At 41.6% G+C, this 15,524-nt stretch overlaps 1 protein-coding gene across 1 annotated transcript; it reads left to right on the top strand.

Annotated features, from left to right (window-relative positions):
• Positions 1-5,928: 5,928 nt before the first annotated feature.
• On the top strand, positions 5,929-13,762 carry SOD1 (superoxide dismutase 1). Its single transcript, XM_079156428.1, has 5 exons — positions 5,929-6,092; positions 9,899-9,989; positions 11,680-11,749; positions 12,489-12,606; positions 13,553-13,762. The coding sequence occupies exons 1-5, from the start codon at positions 6,021-6,023 to the stop codon at positions 13,658-13,660; spliced, it is 459 nt and encodes a 152-aa protein (XP_079012554.1). The 5' UTR covers positions 5,929-6,020; the 3' UTR covers positions 13,661-13,762.
• Positions 13,763-15,524: the final 1,762 nt, after the last annotated feature.

Genomic DNA, 15,524 nt, shown 5'->3' with positions numbered 1-15,524 from the left:
TCTAATGATTGATTTACTAATGGTGTTTGTAATCCAAATATGTGAAAGTGACCTTTAAGTCTGAACTTTAATCCAAGTGAAAGTGGACTTTGACTCTGGACTTTAAATTACAGCTACTCTGGTATTGTCACACATGTCTCCTTTCCACCTATCTTTATATCTCCTTCCTTTAGATCATGTGGTATTTGTATTTCTGTGTCTGGCTTATTGAATTCAGCATCATGCCCTTCAGGTTGACCCAAAGTGCCCCAAATGGCAGTATTTCCTTTTTCTTAAGACCGAGAAGAAATATTCCAGTGGTGTTGAGTGTGTGTGTGTGCACGCGCGCGTGTGTGCATGCACGTGCACGTTTGTACACCATGTATATACACCATAAAGATTTTATCCATTTATCCCTTAAGGAACTGTTAGGTTGTTTCCATTTCTTGGCCATTGTGAATAGTGCTGCAGAGAACGTGGAAGCACAGAGATCTCTACGAGGTGCTGATTTCCTTTCATTGGGGGATATACTCACCCGGGCATTGCTGGGTCATGTGATAACTCTGCGCTGTTCTCAACAATGGCTGTATGAATTTCCCTTCCCACCAACAGTGTACACGTGTTTTTGTTTTCCTGCACCCTCACCTGCACTTGTCACCTCTTAGCTTTTAAGAATAGCCATCCCAACAGGTATGAGATGACATTTCACTGTGGTTTTGATGTGCATCTCCCTGATGATTGGTGATGTTGAGCACAAGTTGTGTTTTAACAAGCCTTCCAGCAGGATTCTAATGAGTACTAATATCAGTGAATCACTGCTCTAAAAAGACAGTTTAATATAGTGATGTGGACCCATCAATGTTTATAGCAGCTCAATTCACAATAGCTGAACTATGGAACCAACCTAGGTGCCCTTCAACAGATGAATGGATAAAGAAAATGTGGTATATATACACAATGGAATATTACTCAGCCACAAAGAAGAATGAAATTATGGCATTTGCTGGTAAATGGATGGAACTGGAGACTATCATGCTAAGTGAAATAAGCCAATCCCCCAAAACCAAGGCTGAATGTTTTCTCTGATATGTGGGTGCTAATTCACAATAAGGGTCGGGAGGAAAGATTAGAAGTACTTTAGATTAAACAAACAGAAATGAAGGGAAGGGAGGAGGAAAGGGAATAGGAAAGATAGTAGAATGAATTGAACATAACTTTCCTATGTTCACGTATGAATACACGACCAGTATAACTTCACATCATGTACAACCACAAAAATGGGAAGTTATACTCCATGTATGTATAATATGTCAAAACACAGTTTTCTGTCATATATAACTAAAAAGAACAATAAAAATTTTTTAAAGAGACAGCTTAAAACAAACGAGATAATATCAGTGGCAAGTCTATGTCTTAGCTGGCTCCTACCCACTTAGTGTGGTAGAGGATTGTGAAAAAATTATATCCCCTAAAGAGACTGGATAATACATTTTCTTTAGAAATCTCAATAGCATACATGTTAAGTTTAAGGTTTTTTTTGTTTTTGTTTTTTTTTTTTTTGTACTGGGGTTTGAGCACATGGATGCTCTCCCACTGAATTACATTTATGGTCCTTTTAAAAATGTTTTCATTTTGAGACAGTGTCTCGCTGAGTTGCTGAAGGCCTTGCTAAATTGCTGATGCTGACCTTGAACTTTCAATCCTCTTGCCTCAGCCTCTGGAGTTGCTGGGGTTACAGGTGTGTGCCATCCTGCCTGGGTCCTAAATTAAGCTTTGTCCCAAACCTGCTTTCCTTGATAAATAGTGTTACGGGCCAGGTTGTATGGGCAATGACCAAAGAGACTCTATTTTACCTTGAGACTTCATGTTTTGTAGGAAACGCTTCTCCTGTGGGAACACCCGTCTCTGTACTGAATGAGGGTTGCTTAGCATAGCATGTTTGGCAACACAAAATGGCAGTTCTTATACGATGTAAAATTGTTCTTTTTTTGGTTCCTATTTTTTTTTTTTTTTTTTTTTTTTGGGTGCTGGGGGTCGAACCCAGGGCCTTGTGCTTGCAAGGCAAGCACTCTATCGACTGAGCTATCGCCCCAGCCCCTTGGTTCCCATTTTTCTTGGACAATGTACACTGTCAGAGAATGATTGTCTAGACGTTAGTACCCATTCTTTAACTTGTACTCAACTAGGGTCCTTTTGACTCACTTCCCTTTCTGCTTATGATTTGACATCTCATGGTGTTTGTAGTTTTGAATCATAGCAACAGCCACTTATGGTTAATGTACTGCCATGCTTTACTTAAGGTATAAAAGGTGTTCTCTAACCCTTGGAGGGGGTTGAAGGGTGCAGACTTGCAGCCTGCCCTTCAGTCCCTCCAGCTGGTGAATAAAGGTGGTTTCATCTCCTGCTTTAAGATGGACTCAGTGAAAAGTTGCAATCTCGCCATAAGAATAGCACCACCTTTATACCTTGTCACCTAGGGCAGAAACCTGGGGGCCGCCTGGCCTTCCCTCTCCGTCACCTTGCATATCTACTGAGTTGCTGGAGTTTGAGGTTGCATTTCCCCCCTCTCTCTCTGCTCTTTCAGTAATGCCTTAGGCCAGCCCCCTAACAGGTCTACCAGATGACCTCTCAGCCTCCAGGTTCACCCTCCAGGTTCACTCCCTTTGGTCCATCCACTCAGACACAGAATGAACATTCTCACAGGTGGATCATGCTGCTGAAACTGCCTTTGCTGGCCTTTTTGTTCCCCTCTTAATTGCAGAGGTCCCCAACATGGCTTCATTCTCAGGAATGCCCGAAGGACGCCTTAAAAGCTGCTCAGTCAGCGCAGGACAAGCTGAAATCTGATCTGAGGCGCCTGCACCTTCTCCTCAGTCTCTACAAAATCAGTCTCCCCGCCTTCAAGGGCTACATTCTGACTCTCAGATTCAGGTCACATGCTGGGTGTATCCAAGTTACTTTAGGATTCTGTCGCCTTCTTGGAGACGGTGACTCTCTGTGAAAGTGGAGAGGTGCCAAGAGTGGACTTTTCAAAATGACAGGTCTGACTCCTCCAGGCAGGCTCCAGTTTGAAATACACAGCTCTACGCCTAGATTATGGGACAGGAGCACCCTAAAGCCAGAAGGTCTTGGAACGTCAAGGAATTGATCTGCCCTGACATTTGCAGGAGTAAAACAAGAAGTAGAGGCCCTCATCAGATATAGTAAATGTTTAGATATCATAAATCAAAATAACACAGCTAATGAAATATATCCTATCTCTCTCAGGATATCCTATATCCTGTCTTAACAAATCTGAACCCAGCAGGCAAGTTCAGATTTGGAGTTCTTGGACTTTGAGTTCTCTGTAGGAAGGTGACGGTGGCAGCCTGCAGTCACGGTGGCACAGTTGTCCTTGGCCTGTTCAGGCCCTGGAAACAAAATCAAGGCTACTTGGTCAGGGAATTCTAGGGTCTGGGGTACTTGACTGGTGTTCTAGAACAGTGGTTCTCAACTGGGGGTGATTTGGCAACGTCTAGAGAAATTTTGGGCTGTCACAGCCTGGTGGTGGGAGGGTGCTACCAGTATTGAGTGAATAGAACCCAGGGATGCTATTAAACATCCTTCAATGTGCAGGACGGTTTCCACAGCAAGGAATTAAGTGGCCTGAAATGTCAACGGTGCCAAGGTTCGATAACCCGCTGAAGGAGGACGTGAATACTGTTAAATACCACAGTTACAATTCCTTAACCCTGCTCCAGGAGGGGTGAGGTTCTGGGTGGGGGCACTTTCTGGCTTCACAGATTCCTAGGAGATGTTGCCTGAGGAGGGACAGAACAGGGCTTTCTAGATTGTGGGGTCTTGACCACAGACCAGCTTGCCCAGGTGTGAGAGTGATACTAAGAAGGAACCCCCAAACTCCTTGAATCCTGCCAGACACTAATCCCTTCCATGGAGCCCAATAAGGGGTTGCCCAGGTTTCACTTGAATATCTCAAAACAGTTGTAACTCACTGTCCCAAGGTGGCTCTTTGTATCCTTGGGTTGCTTTCTTGGCAAATTTACAATGAACTGCAATCTGCCCCTCTCACTTCCTGGAACCCAAAGAGACTTCAGCCTTGGGCAAAGGCCCTCTGGCCAGCATTGGCATTTATGTAACTGTCTAGCATATGCCAATTATCTGGTGAACACTAGTAAGTACACAAGCAAAGTCACACTTTCTAGAGGATGACAAATGTGAATTGTGCATCTCTGAGAGCAGATGCATTAGAGTTCAAGAGCCTAAATAAATAAATGAAAGTGTATTCTGGTTAAGTGTGTCTTCAAAACTAAATTCTGTTTTCTGAGCTTTGGGGGAAATGCAGGTTGTATTGATAAGCATTTGAGGAGATGGAGGGGATTCAAATCCCACAAAGTAAATGAAACAGAAATTCCAGGTGGGCCTTGTTCAGTCTTCCTCAGGAGGGTCCCTTCTTGCCCCGAGTCTGAGTCTTTCTGTGCCTTTCCTTCGGTGACACTTTCCCATGTTCTCTTTGGAATCCAGCAGTTTCAGCTCCTGTCCTCCAGCTGGCTTTTCACTAGGCATCAGAGAAAAAGCCACGAATTCAGAGTTCTTAGTTCTCACTTTCTGAGTCAGAAATCCAGTCATCTGAGTTTTAGCAATCCCTTTAGGTAAACTAATGTGGCTTCCAAGATAAGGAACCTTACACTTCTATAGAAAATAGTTGGGCCATCTCTTGTTATTCGGGGACACACTACAGAATGGAGCACCCTACCTCTCCTCCACCCTACCTTCATTAACAAAGGATTATCTCAACAAAAGTATGGGTCGAGATGGGGAAAATTCGTATTCTAAGAGAATTTAAGCCACGCTTGCAGACAGATTCATGTTCACTGTAAAAACAATTCGAAGAGAACATTAGTGAAAGTTTATCTTGCACTCTTGAGAAGTACCCTGGTTTCCTATATATGTTTCTAAATACATGTTTCTGAAAGCACAAGTAAACCTATGTTCATCCTTTAAAAAACAATCAGAAAAGTAGTTTGTACTGTTTGCTCATTTCACATATTTTTTGTTGTTGTTGTTTTGGTACCAGGGATTGAACTCAGGGGCACTCAATCACTGAGCCACATCCCCAGCCCTATTTTGTATTTTACTTAGAGACAGGGTCTCACTGAGTTTCTTAGCACCTCTCTTTTGCTGAGGCTGGCTTTGAACTCTCGATCCTCCTGCCTCAGCCTCCAGAGCCGCTGTGGGCCTCATTTCATAGATTTAAAAATATATATTTTCCTTGGAAGAATAGGCAATATTTCTCTTTCCTATTGTATGAACATATCGTAAATTATTGAACCGTTCCGACCTTCTCCTTGAGTGTGTGGCCTTAGAATCAGACAAAAACACAAGATTCCTGGAAGCCAAGCAGTTGCCCTTTTGACATCTTAAGGATTATGGCCTGTCAAACAAATACGAAGCCAAACAAGTAACACGATGGGCCAAGGACTAAGAAAGTGGCAGAGAAGAAAAGGTGAGGCCAGGGATTGAGGAATACCGACTTTATACACCATCCTAAAACACAGAAGCAGTGAATAAAAAAATGAAAACTACAAAAAACATCCATTTTGGAGCGTCCCAATTTCTAAACGGCAATCGGGACGTTAGGATCACAGTCATTCATAACTAGTATCAATTCTAGATGAAGCGACTCCAGATTTCCGAGGAGAACCATTTCCCATCTTTCGGAAGGGAGAGGCCGCTTCCCCCGGTTTCGGGTTTCAGGACTTCTCGGGGCCCAGGGAATGCGGGGCAGAGGGCGGCTCCCTGCGCACGTCTCGGCCCCGCCTCCTGGCATTTGTGGCCACTCGCGTTCTAAGGCCGCCGTAGCGGGTGGGCAGAGCTCGCGGCCGGCGATTGGTCCCAGGACAGAGCGTGGGCGGGGCTTCGGGGGCCCGGCCTATAAAGTAGCCGCGGGGAGATCGCTCGGGTTTGCGCCGGCGTCTCTTGCATCGTTGCTCACTCGCCTTCGCAGCCCTCCGGGTCGGACTGGCGCGCTTCTCCAGCGAGTTATGGCAACGAAGGCCGTGTGCGTGCTGAAGGGCGACGGCCCGGTGCAGGGCACCATCCACTTCGAGCAGCAGGCAAGGCCCGGGGCGGAGGTCCACGGCGAGGCCCTGTTCGCGCGTCAGCCCGTGCACCTGTGTCCCGAGCGAGCCGGGTCGGGCCGCCCTCGCCACGCCCCCGGCCCGTAGGCCCGCGCCGCCGGGGGCCTTGGCACCCGCACGGGCATCCGCGTGCGCCCGCTATGTGCTGAGTCACGGGGCGGGCCCGCGCTGCGGCGTGTGGCCGCCGGCGGTCAGGGCGGGGTGCGGGCGGAGGGCGGCTGGGCCTGCCCGGCTTGTGCCGCGGGCCAGGAAGGCGGGTTGCCCACGGGGCCTCGGCCGCCGCTTGCGGGCGTCTGGAGGCCGGGGTGGGGGCTGGTCGCTTTTGAAGTGGCGCCGGCCCTTCCCCGAGGGGTCTTTTTCCTGCTCGCGTGGTTGCCTCGGACGCTGGCGCAGTCCGGTTTCCGGGGCGGCAGGGCCCTCCGCAGTATTGTCGCATGCGTGGTCTCCTTGGGGCTGCCTTCTGACTCCAGCGCGCTAGGTCGGGGTGCTGCGAGTTGTGATCCGCCGCCTTTCGAGCTAAGGTTGAGTTATGTATTTTTATGATGAAAAACAAGAATACGCAACAGAGAATGGATGTGGCACTTGATAGGAAAGTGCTGGCCCTCTCTTCTGGGCCGTGGTCAGGCCGCAAGGGCAAAGAAGATGGCCTAGAACAATGAGAACTTCTTCAAAGCTCCAGAGCCGGAGATCTAACTGGGACTTCTCCAGGGCAGCGATGATCAACTCTGGTTGCACAGTAAACTAATTTGGGAAGCTTTTAGGAAATACCAACACCAAGACCCAATCCCCGACCACTTATATCAAAATTTGTCACGTACATTTCCCTCTTTTTTTTTTTTTTTAATTGAAGTTTCCAAAGTGATTTTAAGGTGCATCTATCTTTGAGCTGTTGTTTAAGTACAGTGGGTGGGGTTTGGGATTTGGAAGTTAAGAGACTTGGCGTTTCCATTACATGAAATTGGCACTTAGTAACGGGGTTTGGAACATTCCTTAAACCAAATTCACTTTGAAGTAGCCTTAAAATTGCTCTACCAGCATTCAGGTTGTGGAAATGTCAAAGACAAAAAAATATTCTTTTTCGGTGGGAGAAATCTAACCCATTTCCTTGTGCACACACTGTGCCACTGACCTATGTATGCCCCAGATCTCAAAGATAAATTTACGAACAAATTTTCTAAATTTTAGAAATATTCATTGCCAATAATATTTCCAAAACGTATTTTGCAAGGAAGATAACTCGTAATACTGTTGCCAGACCATAGTGATGTTACCAACTGGAGGAAAATTTTGTTGTGCTTGGCTTAATAATCGTGAGAAGACTTAATATGTGATTTAGGTTTAGTCCTCAAAATGGTTTACAGAAATGTGAGTGGGCAGGAATTGTAGTGTATGCAAAGTGTCTGATTTGTGCTAGGGAGAACCTGGCATTTGAGTGTTTAATTGGTCTCCACTTTTTCTGAAAAAGGTTCTTGGCATTTGACTCCATTTGGCTGGGTTTCTTTTGTCAGACTTGGTTTTTGTCTCCTTTTTCCCCTCCCAGAGTAGTTCTCCACTGCTGGAGAATCTTAGGAAGCCTCTGAGGGATCCTCTCTCTCTGGCCATTGGAAAATGTGAAGACCAGCTGGGAATCCATACCTGAACTCAAGTTTCTGCTGGTTTTTCACCTGTCCTGAGCAGCTTGCACAGTTTAGTTAAGCACCAAACTTCATATTGGTGGTGCCCTTTGTACTTGATAAGGACCCTTGGATAGTTAAGCATTACAGCTCTACAGATTGGTAGATGTAATAAATTGGCTATAAACTGTTCTGGTCTATTTCGTGTTTAAAATTTTGGATTAGTTGTCCACTTCAAAAATCAGAACTTTCGCCTCTGTTTGGTTTCCTACTCTTAAATCTTGAAAAATTTAGAGATGTACATACTGAACTTTCATTAGCCCAAGACAACACTGGATTCGGCCAGTTGGTATTCATTTTCGATTCCCAGGTCAGTGTTGCTCACAGTGAGACTGGTTTCTTAGGGTTGTACCCATACAACTGGATCTGAAGAACTACTCACTTACGCTGTGTGCATTGCCCATGGGGTAGGGTTGAAAGAACCTACCCTTTTTGTCTGACTGTTATGTTTTGTGTTTTGGGGTGAGGAATAGTGTTCACATTTGTTTTTCCAGTATTAAAGGTTGTATGTAGAAGAATCATAATTCTATTCTCAGAAGAAAAAAGGGCAACTATTGCTTCCTTTGAGCAGTGTTTTCAGATGGAAAGTTGAACAAGATTACCAACTAGAGAAAAAATTTGTAATTTATAATTACATTCTAATAAATTTATATAATTATCCATTCTACTTTGTCATTTGTAATTATATTATGAGAATATTATTTAATACTTGAATGATATGTAGTCTTCAAAATAGATTTCTACAGAGAGGACAGGAGTGGTAGTATATACAAGTGTTTGGGAGGGAGAACTGATGTTTGAATTTTGTCTTATACCTGATGGCCCTGGCTATTAAAAAAAATTAGCTAAAAACAAATATACTGGCATATATATAAATGTGAGATGTAGTTCCTGTGTTTTATTTCAGTTCTTGATCTATTTGGAGCTATGGCAGTAATGTCCTTGATTTCTAGATTCAGTTCCATTACCTGGTGTGACTGCCTGAATGGCATGTCATACTGCATTGGTTTTTCTACACACTTTGTTTTTGTTTGTTTTTGATACTGGGGATTGAACACAGGGCTGCTTTACTACGGGCCTACATCCTCTGCCCCTTTTTAAAATTTTTATGTTTTGAGACAGAGTCTCATTAAGTTGCTTAGGGTTTCACTAAATTGCTGGAGGCTGACCACCAACTTGTGATCCTCTTGCCTCAGCCTCCTGAATTGCTGATATTGCATAGGCCGTGCCCATCTCAACTACTTTAGTGTTTTTATTGTCCTCTCTTTTTGTTAGTATGGAAGGTTGTCTGGATTTCAGTGCCTAAAAAAACTTACAAAACAAACAACAACAAAAAAACAATACTTCAGGTTAGATCAGAATAGGTGCCCTCAGGGTAGGATGTTTTCTGACTACTAGGTGAAATGTTTTTGATGGAAACATAAATGCCCACCGAGAGTAGAGAATGAGTCCTTTAGGTCATTAATTTTTTTGTGTATGGTACTTGGGATTGAACCCAGGGATGGTCTACACTGAACGATGCCCCTAGCCCTTTTTATTTTTTATTTTTATGCAGGATCTTGCTAAATTACTGAGACTGACCTTGAATTGTGAGCCTCTTGCCTCAGCCTTCTAACTGTTGGGATTACTGGCCACCACACCCAGCTCTGTTTGGGGCTTATAAAGTTTGATAGGGGGCTGAGGATGTAGCTCTGGGCTTGATTCCCAGCACTGCAAAAGAAAAAAGGTTAGTTATGTACATGTATACTCATTGGATGGAAATACAACCTCTTCAGAAGCATTTACTGAACAAGTACTTAATCATATTCACATCTTCATTGTTAAGAGAGTCACATCCTACAAAGTACAGTGTACACATTTGACATTTAGGTACTCACCTATGCCTGCTGGTGTGTTATGTTGCTATTACATGCTTTTTATACTTAACCTAATCCTAGTCCCTGGCTCCAGAGTGCCTAGGCAGCAGGTATTAGAACAAGGAGGTTCTCACTGGCTGGGAGATAGTGGGAGTCTGTTTCACTTTACTGTGTTACTAAAGGTAAGTCAACTGTTTTCTTTGTTCAAAAGTGCTTGTGTTCTCAAACTTAATGTGCTTTTCTTTGAATAAAGGCAAATAAAGTTGTGGTATCGGGACGCATTACAGGATTGACCGAAGGCCAGCACGGATTCCATGTCCATCAATTTGGAGATAATACACAAGGTGGGTTTGCACTGCTCCAAGTGACCATACCTGTTCAACAGAGGAAGGTAAATAGGACTGGTAACCCCTGGTTAAACTGGTAAAAACCTTCAACTTTTTTTTTTTTTTTTTTTTTTTTTAAGGTCAAGGTAAAATGACTACTAAGGCTAACCTTAAGGAAATTAGCCACAAAACTGGTATTTGACTCCTTAAGTGTGGGGAGGAGAATGGGAAGGAGTTGATCATTTTTATCTTGTGCTTTTTTAAGAACACAATAGGAAACAAGAAAAAGCTCCTTTCTTATTTTGGGTAATGATCACAGGGGTTGTGAGCTGGGATGGGAACTTCCAGCACAATGTCTGATTTGCTTGCATTACCCCAGGAACAGCTCCACACCCAACTTGAGATCCCTGCTGGGACAAAAATATGATTACAAACTCAAGATAGGATGTAGACCCTGTTGCTTAGGAATGTTTCATTTTCTCAGTTTGGGATTAGAAGCAAGTTAAGGAAAGGTTACGAATTAAATTGCATTTAGTGATCATTTGCCATATTTGGGTTATAATCTGAACCTTCATGTTTACAGATTTGGGGTGAGTACTTGATTCATTTTGCTAGAACTTGTTTTCATGTACCATGATTTGTTTCCAAGTAGTTATTTTAGTGACCAAATTTTACTGATTTCCATAATGACGAAAATTCTCAAGTTGCTTCTGCCTCTTTTTTGGGAAGTGCTTGTTCTGCAGCTTTGACTTGTTAAACTACTTCCTGTAACCTGCTGTTTCTCCCTGTGTGGGATTCCCTGGGGCCTGGGTTGAAGCTGTAAACAATGGAAACTTTCCTTCTGCTGCTGAATACGGAAAGCCTATCACAAAAGGACCTCCTGGGCTGTCATGGCTGTGTTCTTTTTTTCTTAACTTTTTAAAAAATTGGTTTATTTTATTTTTTACAGACTGCATTTTGATTCATTGTACATAAATGAGTTACATCATTTCTTTTCTGTGGTTGTGCACAATATAGATTCATACCATTCCTGTAATCACGCATGTACATAGGGTGGTGATGTCTCTCATGCCACCATTTTTCGTACCCCTCTCCCTCTCATTTCCCTCTACGTAATCTAAAGTTCCTCCATTCTTCTCTCACCCCCCATCGTATATCATCATCCACTTATCAGGGAAAACAGTTGAGCTGTGTTCTTTCTGAATGGCATCCCTGGTGCCCAGGAATGCCACCTCTGGGTGTGATACAAGGCAGTAGAGATGACCCTTGGACATAAGGTGCTATCTAATGTTCTGCCTACACCAGATAAAGGTCTCAGACAAACCAGAAGAGCTATTTGGTGGTATGCTGCTAAACAGATAAGTGTTTCGGAACTAGGCATCGTACCTTCTTAAAATTAGGATCATAAATGTGTGATTTTAATTCTTAGATCTAGACCTGTTGAAGTTGTGTGCCCTACTGTTTCACAGTTAAGAAGCCAAAGCCCAGAGAAGGATGTTAACTTGACTAGTGTCAGTAGTTAAAATCCCTGCCCATTGTATTTATACCAAGGTGTTGCTTCCTGTTTTTATTATCCCAGAAATCATGATGCAGGCCTGTGCTTTCTCCATTGGAAGTTTTGGCAATGATCACTTTCTTTTTAGAATTTATTTTGGAATTTTGATTCATAATTTAGCTGACCCCCCCCCCCCCTTTCTTTTGTAAATAGGCTGTACAAGTGCAGGTCCTCACTTCAATCCTCAATCCAAAAAACATGGTGGGCCAACGGATCAAGAAAGGTGAGCAGCAAGCTGCTGAACTCCGGCATAATTGTGATAGATTTGTGGACCTGATAGGGTGCATGGCTTGCAGAACCAAGCAAGATGGTCTGCAGAACCAAGCAAGATAGTCGAATGCTTTCCCCACCTCTGCTTTTGGATTTTTTTTGTCTTCCATGTAATTTCCCCATCCCTAGTGCTGAAATGGCTTATTGCTTGGGCTAAGGAGGTGACAAATGGGAACACTTAAAACAATTAGGTTTTGTACCATTTATTGAACATAGAACTAATACAAGTGCCAAAGGGACCTAATACAGGAAATGTCAATATAACAGTACTGTTGGCCACTAGCAAAATAAAGCATCACTATGAAATCTAGGAAGCATCTGTAGATAAAAATGTCATGCTGGAAACTAAGTTGAGACTCCATTTGTATGTGTATGTTTTCTGAAAACCTTTCAGAATATTTAAATTTAAGGAATAGAAATTTATTTTTATAACAGGCCTAGGGGCATAGCTTTCTTCATTGTTCCATTAACTAATAGGGATGACTTAGTAGCTGAGAGTTTACCCTGTGGTACTTTATCTCTGAAATTAAGAGGTCATCCCTATCCCAGGACCCTTTCTCAGCTTGTTTTTAAATTTTTGTTTCTGAAATTTTGTCAGTTTGGAAAAGTGATCTTACTTGATGTATACCTCTTAGCCTGCCCTATATATTTGACTGCAAGTTTAATTACATCTGTTAATTTTTCATTGTCAGGCATGTTGGAGACCTGGGCAATGTGCTTGCTGACAGAGATGGTGTGGCCAATGTGTCCATTGAAGATTCTCTGATCTCACTCTCAGGAGAGCATTCCATCATTGGCCGCACAATGGTGGTAAGTTTTGTATAAAAAGAAAAAATCCTAAGATTTCTTCTAACATACAGGCATATCTTTTCACAATTTCACAATGGTTAGTCCTGGTTTTTAAATATTCACATAAATTATACTTTGAGTTCAGATTAGGAAAAGCGGTTATTTTATTGGATGTCTACAGTGAAGCTGAATTAATTTAGTTCAGTTAATAATACTGTTAAGATGCAGTTAAAAGATTATATTAGATCCAAATTGGGGTAATAGTAGTTTTTAGTTTTAAAGCAGCCATATTTTCTTGCCATGATTGTTTCCTCTTGTAGGTAATAGAATATTTTATTAAATCTAAAATCTGGGATGAACTTGAGTATTGATAAGAGTCAGGTGTGTAGGCTGTCATGTGGAATGGTCCTCCCAAGTTACCCTGGAGCTGTGTCTGCTGCATGCATGCCTCCAGGTAGGAAAGGCTCTCTTGCCCCCTCAGGGCAGTTAACTTTTTGGTAGGTACTTCCTTTCAGTGGACCCTTTATCCTTGGAATTTTCTTCAGCCCTATTGGTGAAGCAGAAGAATCATTTAATGAACAAAATTTAAAATACCATTGCTAAGTAGTTTGGTTTTAGGGTTGTCTCTTACTTACAGGTCTATAGTTCATTAGGCCTGAATTTTTTTATAAGGTTACTCTAATTTTTCATGGATGATGAAGGCCATGTGGTGTTGGAATTTTCAGTATTTCTTTTAGAGATAGCAACACTTACTTAGAGTTTAAAGGTAACATATCTTTGCACCAATAAGAAACTTTGAGTAGTAGTTTCTACTTTGAAACTCCTAAGCATAAATGTTAGCATTTTTCCTGCTAGTTGGATTATTTTAACATGTTGTTTTCTAATATTAAGTCGTTAGATTATTGTTGGGAAGAGATGATACACTACTTTATAGCTCAAAGTTAAATGTTCTTAAATTTTTTTAAAGGTCCATGAAAAACCAGATGACTTGGGAAAAGGTGGAAATGAAGAAAGTACAAAGACGGGAAATGCTGGAAGTCGGCTGGCTTGTGGTGTAATTGGGATCGCGCAGTAAACATTCCTTCCATGTGGTCCGAGTCCCAGTAACTCATCTGTTATCCTGCTAGCTGTAGAAATTTAACTTGATAACATTAAACATTGTAATCTAAAAGTGTAATTGTGTGACTTCTTTTTAATTGCTTTAAGTATTTGTAATGAGAACTGATATTACAATTACTTGGAAAATTTGTATAGTTTTATAAAACTCAATTAAAATGTTTCAGTGATCTCTGTATTTTACCAGATTAACACAAATGAGTATTAAACTGTCAGGATTTCTTCAGTTCTCATTCAAGCTTGGGAATAAACACCCTGTGTATGGATGGCATTTATTTTTAGCTTAATTAAAGTATCCAGATCAAAATTCTAAATTAAGCTCTGATACTTATTTATACAGAGCGTGAATGGAACAGATTTAGTAATACTAATGATTTCATAGCACTCTCATTTTCAAAATGTTTGAGAGGGGCCATCAAAATGTATAAAAATTTTTAGCAACTTCTCTTTTTAGCTATGGCAACCCAAATTTGTCCTTTGTCAGTTTTAGGGAAATTTCCCTGCTTCGTTACTAAGCATTTTGATTCATAAAGTACCTAATTTTGTTTTTTTTTTTTTAAAGCATGTAGTACAGTTTAAGAAGGCCCTTTGATAACTTTTAGTGAACTTGTAAAAGGCAAATAAATTATAGCCTTAGTTAGCTAAGATTAATTGACCTACCTGTCAGAATGACACCTATTCTACTTTACAGAGTGGAAGTTGGCACAGTCTCTTTTCTTCAGATTGGCCCTCTGAAGATACTACAGTACTAGAAGAGGGAACCAGGGAAATATTTGACTGTTGAAATAGTCCAAGAATTCACATAATTTACCCAAGTTGCAATTGGACAAATCAGAGAAATCAGTTCTCTTCCTTTTAATGTAAATGTGTGTGTACCTGTTCCTGTGAGAAAAATGTTTAAATGAAGTGTTAATCTGAGGCTTGTGACTATCCGGGTTACAGTTATTAGGAATTGAATTGTAAAAATAGTTCTGATAATCAGAATAAACTGTAATCCTATCAATACGTACTTTATGAGATCTAAGAAGTCATTTAGGAGAACAGCTAAATTGGAAAAGTACACTGTTTCCAAAGTTCAGATTTGAGGTGAAGAATGTGTTCATACATGGTAAGTGGTTAAAATGACCAGAGAATTTTAAAACAGTATTCGTTCCCAGATTTTGTTAATGTAGTTTGTTGCTCATGTGGGATGATTCAAATACAGGGACAGATGTGTGCAGCTTTAAGTGCAGTCATACTACAAGTTACAATTATTTGCTTTTGTTTTCATGTGCAAATAAATGGGGTGGTCTCAATACTTTGAACTGGAAGTAGAAGCTTAAATTGGAAAGAGAAAGAAGTACTTGAAAACTGGAAGGAGTTTCAGTTGGGTCGACACAAAACGAAGTTTTATAAATTGAAGTTTACAGATATGAAATGGGCTTTTGTGTTCTAAAGGCAGGAACAGTACAATGTCCTAGATACATTATCCTCATCAAAATAGATCTTACTGAAGAGTACTAAAATAATGAAGCACCTTCACTGAGCACGAGGGTAAACAAATTTAACTACTCAGCACATTTGAAACTAGGACAGTGTAAGAACATAATTTAAGAAAAAGCCTGAAGGCTGCAAATACTAGGACTGTCTTGGCACTGGGTAAGCGGTTTCATGTAACTGCTTTTTTGTACTATTTCTTATAAAGGCTTGTTTTGGTTTGAAATGTTTTCAAGTGGTACTTCTTGGACAACTTAAACCTATTTTCCTAGTTAACCCAACAGTTATAAGCAAAAGAGAATACTTTATATGGTAAAAGTTTCAGTCTACCTCTGCGCAGCAGGGGA

This window comes from Sciurus vulgaris (genome assembly GCF_902686455.1).
Source record: "Sciurus vulgaris genome assembly, chromosome: 10".
NCBI classification, from domain to species: domain Eukaryota; kingdom Metazoa; phylum Chordata; class Mammalia; order Rodentia; family Sciuridae; genus Sciurus; species Sciurus vulgaris.
This window is presented reverse-complemented; position numbering and strand designations above follow the sequence as displayed.

Excerpts from the sequence above, each read along its gene's own strand:
- SOD1 (XM_079156428.1), top strand. The coding sequence starts at position 6,021 with ATGGCAACGAAGGCCGTGTGCGTGCTGAAGGGCGACGGCCCGGTGCAG. Across the intron at positions 11,750-12,488 it reads GGGCCAACGGATCAAGAAAG|GCATGTTGGAGACCTGGGCA; the intron begins GTGAGCAGCAAG and ends TTTCATTGTCAG. Across the intron at positions 12,607-13,552 it reads TCATTGGCCGCACAATGGTG|GTCCATGAAAAACCAGATGA; the intron begins GTAAGTTTTGTA and ends ATTTTTTTAAAG.